We start from the raw sequence: 10,494 nt of genomic DNA, 5'->3' as shown, positions 1-10,494 counted from the left end.
GTGCTCCTGCTCTGAGGGAGTGCTCCTGCTGAGAGGGAGTGCTGCTGCTGTGAGGGAGTGTAGCTGCTGTGAGGGAGTGCTGCTGCTGTGAGGGAGTGTAGCTGCTCTGAGGGAGTGCTGCTGCTGTGAGGGAGTGCTGCTGCTGTGAGGGAGTGCTCCTGCTGAGAGGGAGTGTTTCTGCTGTGAGGGAGTGCTCCTGCTGTGAGGGAGTGCTCCTGCTGAGGCTCACTGCTGAAGCACTTGCCTCCTGACACAGGCCCAGGCTCCATCTCCAGTACAGTGGGTTGCATGGAAGGAAGATTTTATTGAACTCAGTGAGCCCTCCAATCTTTAGTAACATAATTTCAAAATATAAACCACTTCCTTAGTTGAATGTAGCACAGCTAACTATATTTTTAGAGAACTGTAGCTCCTTTTTCAGAGTGCAAACTTAGAGTCTCATGCTATTTATATTTGGAAATCTTCAGCTTTATATAACAGAACTGCATTTCCAAATAGTGTCCACTAGGTGGCAAGCTTGACCACATTTGCTTTTTCCTCTTTGTTTTTATTTTTACATTTATTCATTTTTCTGGGCGGGGGTGGTGTGATGTGATCATGTGCCATGGTACGTATGTGCAGGCCAGAAGTCAGCCGAAGGAGTTGTTTCTCTCCTCCCACTGTGTGGGTCCTGAGGACCAGACTTACGCTGTCAGGCCAGGTAGCAAGGGCCTCTACCCACTGAGCTTTGTCACTGCCCCATGGCCACACTGTAAAGATGGCTTGATTACCTTTTCTACAGTTCCCCTTAATATTCATTAAGTACTTTAGCAATTCGATTTGTAAAAATAAAAATCATGTAACGCAAGTAGCTTATATGAGAAAGGTATAGTAGTTTATATGGGAATGAAGTCTAAATAAAACCTAAAAGCATTGAGAAGGTACTGAGTTTACGTCACATATTGCTTTGTAGTCTGCTAGACCATGGAAGGAACTAAGACCATGATGTGACTCCCAGGGGGAGTCGGCTTAGTTCTCATGAGCACAGACTTGTGCTTGTGTATGTGCACGCATCTGTCCTTCTATGCCCCTGTCTTCAGTAGTAAATATCACTAGGTTTGTGTTCATATGTAAGGAATATTCTGACATAAGGGAGACATTATGGCAATTTTGTTCTTATTGAGCCTGGTGACAGAGAAACTGATCAGAAATAACAGTACCTGCTCACAACAAGGCAAACAAAAGGAAAGACAGACTTACTTGCTCACGTGTGTGGGTGCGTGCTTGCATGTGTGCGTGTGTGTGTGTGTGTGTGTGTGTGCGCGCTTCTTGCTCATTATACATGCTTCTTGTTTGTATATATGTACATACTTCTGGCTTGTATGTATATTTCCATAAATCAGGAAGCTGTCACTCGATAGTGGGACATGGTCTGGGAAATTGGTCACAGGTGATTTTATCATTGTGAGAACATCCCAGGAATACTTAGCATGACCTAAGATGACCTTGGTCTTGATAGGTGATATGTTTGCTTGTTGTTTTAGACAAGGGATCATGTGTCACAGGCTGGCCTTGAACTCACCATGTAGTAGAATATGCTCTTGGATGTCTTGAACTTTGTTTTTACTTATTTTGTGTGTATGAGTGTTTTGCCTGTATATATGAATGTGCACCATGTGTGAACTTGGTGTCCATTGAGGCCAGAAGAGGGAATTGGATTCCCTGGAGCTGGAGCTGTCATCTGAGTTTTTGGAACCGACCAGATCTTTTACAAGAGCAGCAAGTACTCTTAACCACTGAGCCATCAGCTCCTAGATGACATAGTTTTATGGGGTCACCATTGTAAATTTGGTCTTTTGCTAATCAAAATGTTGTTAGGTGGCATATGACCTTTTCCTCTTCCTCCTTCCCTGTTTCAAACTTGCACAGACATGCATGTACAGATGGACCTAACTTATACATGTTTACTTACACATGTTGAGTGACATTGTACTTTGAATTTTGATCTTTGCTCAAGCTTATCCTAAATGCTGTGATCCCTTTTCACAGTGCTGGCCAGTGTCAATGTGTGGCAGCTTCCAGGGAGATATGTGAAGAGGAACAGAAACAAACGATGCTCTACAATGTACTATGCTGATAGGTTAGCTGTCCTAAGTGTGTGTGCGCGCGCACGCACACACACAATGCTGGGGAAAAATTGAACCAAAAGTCTCACACACAAAGCAAAGAAGTGTTCTAACTATATTTGTAGCTTTTAAATGCATTTTAAAACTTGATACATTTTCAACTTATGATGTGCTTCTCAATATGTATTCCATTGTTAAACTGAGGGATATCTGTATGTATACTTGAAAAGATAGGTGATGAGGGCTATGTGGATGGCTTAGCAGATGGCTTAGTGGATGGCTTAGTGGTTAAGCGCATTGGCTGCTGTTATGCTGGACCTGAGTTCAATTCCTAGCACTTACACTTCAGCTGTAATTCTAGCTCCATGGGATCTGATACCCTCTTCTAGCCTCCAAGGGCACCAGGCATATGCCCGTGGCACGCAAGACCTTTCATGCAAGCAGAACACCCATACTCTTGAAGTTCTAAAAGTTAAAAATTTTGATCTTTTTCTTAAGCTAGACAGGCACATGAATGTTTATTTGGCTGTAATTCACATCTTGCATATACATATGTAAATATATATATGCCGTGTGTGGGTGTGTGTGTGCGCCTGTGTGTGTGTGTGTGTAATTTGATTGTCTCACTGGACAAATGGCTTTCTCCAGCTATTGGCCAGTCTCTATTGGCCTCCCTGTCCTGCCTGTTCTAACTATGGGAGCTCCTGACATGTCTGAGAGTAGAAGTTCTCACTGTAGGCTGTCATCTCCAAAGAAAGTTTGAATATATATTTCAAAGAAGCAGTGCTATAGTTGATGGTAGGGTACGTTGTGGCTCTGTGATGCTGGAGTTAGAAGGAATCTCTGAACTAGCCTGGTGACCTATGATAGACTTCTTCCCTTCTAGGAAATGCATTGAGTTCCCAGTAGTTATGTGAAAACAAACGTGTGATTTCTAAAATGGGAGACCACTGAGCACTGGCTTACAGTAAATTCTAAATTCAAAGTGTAAGGTCTTTACAGCATGGCTTCAGGATTAGCCACTGGGATGGCAGCAAAAGCAGGGCATTGAAATTCAGAGTGTTGAAGGCATTATAGAGTCAACCAGTGGGAACATCCTTACAAATGACATTTCATCAGAATCAATCAAATGTTACAATAATATTATTGCAACAGAGAAGTTGGGAAGCTGTGGGGACAATATCAGTGGATTCTGAGAATATTCTAGGTGCTGTCTTGTGAAGTCCCTAAAGACCTTGTGAAAAGAAGCAGGCAGCTAGTAACACAGAGAGCAGATTGGGCATGACCCTGCCTTTGTCCCCTTAGCCCTGAATTCCAAACTGATGACTTGCTCTGAGCAGAAGTCACCCAGTAGAATATTTACAGGTGTAGTTAACTGCTTAATTTAACTACCTGCTGGGAATGGTGAGTTAGGGTTCCTTACAAGTTCCCATGTTTTCTATTACTGAGGACTTTCCTCACAATGAAATGCTAAGACTTTCTAATCTTTTTTTATTGTCACAGAAGAATAATGCAAACCTGAAATCAGTAAAGCCTGACAAACCTGATTCAGAGGTAAGCTCTTTGGTTATGTAAGTCCTGTATCAATAAGGAGACAGAGTTCTGAAATCTCCCTTCCAAGTGCAGACCTGTGATTTCCGTGTGTTTGCAGGAGCAAGCCAGGATAGCAAAGCTCGGGCTGAAGCTGGGCTTGCTCTCCTCTGATGCTGACTGTGAAATCGAGAAATGGGAAGATGAAGAGAACGAGATCGTTCAACATGGGCGGAATATGTCCAGGATGGCTTATTCTCTGTATTTATTTACTAGGTATGCAATGCCATTTTGATTTGTTTATGTGTTTGCTTATTCAGCTATTTTTGTTGTTGTTGTTGTTGTAGACCAGGCTGGCCTCAAACTCAGAAATCCTCCTGCCTCTGCCTCCCAAGTGCTGGGTGGGATTAAAGGCACGTGTCACCACTGCTCCACTATTCAGCCATTTTTGAGACAGGGTCTCAGACAACAGTCCAGGCTGCCTAGAACTTGCAGCAATCTTCCTGTCTCGTGCTCCTGAGTACTGGGACCATATTTATGCACCATAAATAAATAAATCTTACAAAGTTAAGAAAAGATTGAAATGTGTGAAGAACAATCCATGGCATAGCAGAGGCTAGCTGAAGCTCTGTGGCCTGGGATATGTAGTTTGGGGACAGAAATACTAAGGTTCAAGAAAATAATTCTTTTTTTTTTTTTTTTTCGAGACAGGGTTTCTCTGTGTAGCCCTGGCTGTCCTGGATCTCACTCTGTAGACCAGGCTGGCCTCGAACTCAGAAATCCACCTGCTTCTGCCTCCCAAGTGCTAGGATTAAAGGCGTGCACCACCACCGCCTTGCCAATTCATATTTCTTAATAAAATATTTAAGACAGTCTAGTGCTTTTCAAGTTTTCTTTATAATTTTTGATGTGATTCAGTTGCTCCTTCCTGCATGCATCGGAGAGCAGGAAGGATTTGCTCGCACTTCACAGCCCTTAGGGGCCGAAGCTGCTGTGGGAGCATGCATCTCCTATTTGTACCTAGGCCATAGCTCCTCTCGTGCATCTGCCGGTTGCTATGCTGGAGTTTACCTTTTATTTTCCAGAGTTCCTAGTCCTTGGTAGCTTTTAAACTCCTGAATAAAACTGGTCAACACAAGTAGTTTTATGATTATTTTCTACATGTAGAACTGGAATTTTATGTATGCCCCATTGAAGCTGAAGCTGTGTCTGCCAGGGTCTGGTGCTCTTTTTATTGCATACAAAATGCATTTGGTTGTGACATATCATCAGACCTCATATATTTATTCATGAAGCAAAATAAGAGCAGCCTCAAAAGGACAAATAGCACTAATTACCTGGCTGGTTTCAGTTCTCTTTGCATTATGAAATTAACATATATGACTCTAACTTAGGAAGTAATAAAGTTGTTTTAAGAATGTCACAATATTATCAGTGTTCATATTAATCTTTACAAATTGAGTTCTGCTAATATACAGAATGCTCTGAAACATTAATGTTCTATAAGCCAATTTCCAGGCTCATACTTATATTTATTTTAATAACTCATTCTTTTTTAGAGGAGAGGGCCCACTGAAAACTTCCCAGGACTTAATTAACTTCCTAGAGGTATGTTTTGTTTTCATAAATACTCAGAGAGATAAGATCCTATGGGATAAAAAGGGAGAGGTGACTGAGGGTGCTTGGAGAGACTTCTGTCAGGTGCCATTTGAGCAGGCACATTGTTGAGGTGATAGAAAGAAGGGTGAGCTGGGTCAGAGTATTTCAGAGGCAGAACAGGTATGACAGCAGTTATGCTATGAACCCTGCAGAGTCCTTATAGATGAGATGCTGAGCTGTATTGGAATGGAAGGCCCAGCATCTCTGCAGAACCTGAATGTTCTTTGTTTGCAAGTGTGACGGTGCTGAGCCCACTGAGCCTTGGGAAGCTGTAGAATGATAAGATGTTCTAAAAGGCTTTGACTCAACTGACACTATAAATGCTAATGGTTGACTGAGGTGCTGTACACTAAGGGAGGGCATTAGGTTTAGAGAGGAAATCAAGCGTTGTGCTTTACCCACGTTGAATGCAAAGGCAGTGTCAGAAATGGACAGAGATTTGGGAGTTATCAGCTTTCCTGTGCTTTTATAACGGCTGACATTCTGCCCAACAGAAACAGCAGGGAAGCTATGAGAACTGAGAGAATGTGGAATGATGAGGTTTGAGGGGAAGAGAGTCGTGCAGTGCTGGCCAAAGCTAAGAGAAAGCCAGCTGACTTCCCTTTAGGGCTAGGAAAGATGCAGAGGGCTATTTCACCTTGTGATCATGTTAACAATGACAAGTTACCTAATGGCAAGGTATTAAGCTGATGACTACCAGGTCAAAGTTCACCCCTCCACCCGTATTCTAGGACTAGTTTTCTTCCTAAACCACACATGTGTGCATGCGTGTGTGTGTGTATGTGAGAGACCTTAGGGTCAGAAGAGGGTGTCAGATTCACTGGAGCTAAAATTACAGGTGGTTGGGGCTCTGTGGCTCTGTGAGTTTGGGTTCTCTGAAAGAACAGCAAGTACTCTTGCTACCCCAGGCAAGCCTTGTCTGCAACCCTTGCTGTGGTGTGTTAAGGGGTCTTATGTGTTCTGCACTTTAATGTGTCCTCTCTGTCCCTTGCACTTGTCTGGCTATGGTTTTCACTCCTTCCCAAAGTCCTGTTCTCCAAATTATAAAATGCAAGGTGAACAGACAAAATCTGAAATTACAATAAAATGTAACAGTCTGCATTGGTCCTCTCACATAGCTGGTGTGGAATGTGTCTGGAGGGGAACTCAGTCATGGTTAGGTGGAAACAGCAGAATTCCAGACTGACCTCCTTCCTGAGGACTCATGGCTCTTTCACACTTTAGGATGTTATAAAGTAATGTTTTACTTGTTTGACAATTTTATACATGTATATAATATATTTTGATGTTATTTTTTCCCTCTCCCTCTGGAACCTGCTTTTTCTTCTTCTCAAGTCATGGCCTTCCTATTCTCGTGTCTCTTATTTTTTATAACCCACTGGTTAACTGGGGTTGCTTACATGTGTACAGTTGTGAGGTTATTTACTGAATCAAGTTACCAGTGGCTACATGCTAACCAAAAATGGCTCCTCTCTATGACTGGAGATCTTATGAAGTGATCTGGGGATGCTATCAGAAAGAAACAGATAATTTATGAGGCTATGGATCTCAGGCCCGTGTGACTCTACAGAATAACTGGAGGTCTTTAGGTATAGAGGAGCTGCTCTGGGGATTTTGTTTTAGGTCTGGGAAAATTTCTGATTCTAGCTAAACTCTGGTGTTTCCTGTAATGGATACAATGGGAAATGTCTGGAGCTCTGAGGCTCATTCTTAGTGTCTGGGCTATTTTTCAGCTGTGTGAAAGGATTGAGAATATTTGTTTACTAAGTGTCCAGAAGACATTGATCTAAAATAGTGATTTTTCTCTCTCTGCCAGGTTTTTGCTGCAGAGGGATTAAAGCTTACTTCAAGTGTACAGTCCTTTTCAAAACAGGTAATGCATGTCTCCGTGTCCAGTGCTAGTGATTTTATATGCCCACACCTGAAGCATTTTACTAATACATAAATTATATAGGACATAGAACATTTTGCTATGTTATCCTGTTCTTTTGTTGTTCTGTTATACTGTGTTATTTTTGTGTGACTATAAATATTCCTTGGGGGTGGAATGGGTCTAGCCCAGTGGAAGACTTGTCTGGAATGCACAAAGACAAAACATCATAATATTCATGGTTTGTGGAAATGAAGTCATTCTAAGAAACTGAATTATTTCTTATTTTTATATTTTAAAATATAAGCACTGAGGGGGAAAAAGATACAGGTTGGCTGTGGTGTAATACTCAGGACACTAAAACAGGTGGGTCTCTACGTGTTTGAGGCCAACCTGGTCTATATATCGAGTACCAGATCAGCCAGGGCTATGTATGAGATGATTTCTATTAAGAAAAAAAAAGTATAGAAGATGGAGTCTTGTTGAGGTTGTAATAACTTCCTAAATTCTATTTCAGCTAAAAGATGATGACAAACTTATGCTTCTCCTGGAAATAAACAAACTAATTCCTCTCTGCCACCAGCTTCAGACAATAACTAAGACATCTTTGCAGAGTAAAGTGTTTCTAAAGGTAAAGGCGAGGTTGGGATAGCTGGGGAAGCACTTGAGAATGTTTCATATGTCTCTGTCAGCTAAGTTCCAGCCCTTTGTGCTAAAGGGCATACAGAGTCTGGTTCCTTGTTTCACGCTTGTCTGAAAGCAGCTGCTCTGTGCCTGACCCCAGAGAACAGCAGGTCACCATTAGACTTGAGGCTGCAGATAAGTTCCTAGCACTGAGCAGCTCCCTCTGAGTCGTTCACCTGGAGTCCTCCCCTCTCTCTGTCATAAATGGTTTGGAGTCGAGGCTCTTGTAATATAGCGGAGGAATTCTGGCGGAGTGTAGATCACTGCAGAGTAAGGGATGCACTGTCGGTGTGTGCAGTGTTTTAAGAAGCTTATGCATGGCCTGAAGTAGAACTGTGATCCATCGTTCTGCCTGGGTTTCCAGGAGACAGGCATGAGAGCAGGCAGCCAGGCCTATCCTCACTCTGGAACCTCGGTCCCCATAAGTACCCTGATCTATACTTTTTTAGGTCCTTAGATCTCCATGATGGAGGAACTTGATGTAGATGATGTAGATGGAAGTCCTGCTGTTAGAATGACACACATGCTCTGTCACTGTAGGTTGACAAGTGTATTACAAAGATAAGATCCATGATGACCCTCGTGATCCAGCTTCTCTCACTTTGCTATAAGCTACTGAAGGTGAGATTGTCTTTCTGTATTCAGCTTTAAGTTAAAGGGAAATGGCAGTGTGCATGCTTCACTTAGCAGCTTGTTTTCAGAGCATAGCAGAAGCTAATTATCTTAATTCTTTCCTCCAGAAAGAAAATAACAGATGGGTCTCAGCGACGAACAAAGATACCATGGATAGTCAAACCTGAGCAGCCTGGGGTTCGTCTCTGGAAGACCATGTGGCACAGCTGACATTTTAAAAAGCAAATGATCTTTTTAAAGAGAATGCTGAAATCTTTCTTTTTTCTGATCTTCAGATTAGACAGTCATGTTGCTATGGTGGTTGCTAAGATTCTAAAGGCAGACACTGTGCTCAGGGTGTTTTTCAGCACACACCAAATATCCTAACTGTCTTAATGGCGGCTGAATCCCAAAGAAGCAGTTGCAAATGCACACTCCCCTTTGGCATCCTTAACTGTTTTTTAAGCTGATTATCTACAACACTAATTTCAGCAGAAAATATACAGAGGCCTTGTTGAATGTAGTTTTTTTTGTTGTTGTTGTTTTGGGTTTTTGTTTGTTTATTTTGTTTTTTTTTTGAGACAGGGTTTCTCTGTATAGCCCTGGCTGTCCTGGAACTCACTCTGTAGACCAGGCTGGCCTCGAACTCAGAAATCCGCCTGCCTCTGCCTCCCAAGTGCTGGGATTAAAGGGTATGTGCCACCACTGCCTGGCTCAGTTTTATTTTTATTTATTTTTATTTTTTTATTTTTTTTTTAGGCCTGTGAACTCTTCTTCAGTCTTGTTGAAGCAGGCTAAGGGTCCCTCAGTGCCTGGTCCCAGATCACACCTGCTAGCACTGTTGCTTCTAATAAGTATCTCACTGGATAAGGTTGCTAAGCTGCCTCTGTCCCTTCCCTACTTTGGAAAGGAAAACCATAGGAGTCATTCCAGAGAACCCCCTGGAGCAACTTCAGAAGAGGAGATGGTTTTTTATTTTAGCTGTAGTATGCATAGCTGACCAGGCAGTCATGAATAATGAATGGAATCCTAAGTATTTCTTACTGGTTTAAGAACACTTTTGAAATACCCTTCTCAGTATTGATGAAATGACAGTTGCAGAGGACAAAACATTGGAACCAAGCGGCTGTTTAGATTTCAGATATTGTACACTGCATTTTATGTATGTGGAATTGGAATGCTCATTTTAAAATCAATATTTTTAGCCTTTTAAACTTTAGGGTTTAAACCTTGGGCTGGGGAAATGATTCTGGGGTAGCCTGTTTTCCTTGTAGGCTGTGGATGAAGCAAGGAGAAGGTTGCTCAGGTCACCCAGCTGATCGGCTGTCCTGCAGACTTATCAGAACAAGGGCAGAGTGAGGGAGCATGTGCAGTACCAGCTTGTGCTGTACAGAAATCTCATACCTTTAGCTACGGTCACACACGCCAACATAGTCAGTCTTTTAGAAGGATAATCTTGCAGACAGCTGTTATGGGGAATGATTGAATGAACCATCTTCTGTGAAATAGACAGGACTGGTACCAACACGTGTGAGTGAAAATTCTAGGATTTCTTTTTAAACCGAGAAGCAGAATGCTAACTTCACTGGATTCTCAGTGTCACTACTGTCTTAGTAATAAATCCGATCCCTCAACAAAACTGTTAATGATATGTGGCAACAATACCATTATCTCTAACAACAAAATAGGGTTTATTAATTTGTATTAAATATCATGTGATAATATACACTTCAATAAAAATTGTACGTTCAAACTGAACTCATACCTACTGGCTTAATTTTGATCCATTATCAAAATCTAGGGGCAGCATACTGACCAGTGATAAAATTACAAAATGCGATTCCAACCTGTACTGTTTCATGTGCTGCATTTAAAAGTACTTCTAGCATGGTTTTTAAGTCTGTGAAGCAAAAATCCTCTTTCTTAACTTACAATAAAACGAGCAGAGAGCCGGGCGGTGGTGGCGCACGCCTTTAATCCTAGCACTTGGGAGGCAGTGGCCAGCCTGGTCTACAGAGTGAGTTCCAGGACAGC

The 10,494-nt window shown here is 42.1% G+C and overlaps 1 protein-coding gene across 3 annotated transcripts in view; it reads left to right on the top strand.

Moving 5' to 3' along the window:
• The window catches only part of Ctnnal1 (catenin alpha like 1), a 58,316-nt gene extending 49,591 nt beyond the window's left edge, over window positions 1-8,725 (top strand). For all 3 annotated transcript variants that reach the window (XM_031377448.1, XM_031377446.1, XM_031377447.1), the window contains exons 13-19: window positions 3,609-3,659; window positions 3,757-3,911; window positions 5,195-5,243; window positions 7,111-7,167; window positions 7,682-7,795; window positions 8,389-8,469; window positions 8,589-8,725. In XM_031377448.1, coding sequence (XP_031233308.1) covers window positions 3,609-3,659; window positions 3,757-3,911; window positions 5,195-5,243; window positions 7,111-7,167; window positions 7,682-7,795; window positions 8,389-8,469; window positions 8,589-8,648 — 567 coding nt within the window. In that variant the 3' untranslated portion in view covers window positions 8,649-8,725. The remainder of the gene's footprint in view (window positions 1-3,608; window positions 3,660-3,756; window positions 3,912-5,194; window positions 5,244-7,110; window positions 7,168-7,681; window positions 7,796-8,388; window positions 8,470-8,588) is intronic.
• Window positions 8,726-10,494: the final 1,769 nt, after the last annotated feature.

The sequence above is a fragment of the Mastomys coucha genome, unplaced genomic scaffold (assembly GCF_008632895.1).
Source record: "Mastomys coucha isolate ucsf_1 unplaced genomic scaffold, UCSF_Mcou_1 pScaffold18, whole genome shotgun sequence".
NCBI lineage: Eukaryota > Metazoa > Chordata > Mammalia > Rodentia > Muridae > Mastomys > Mastomys coucha.
This window is presented reverse-complemented; position numbering and strand designations above follow the sequence as displayed.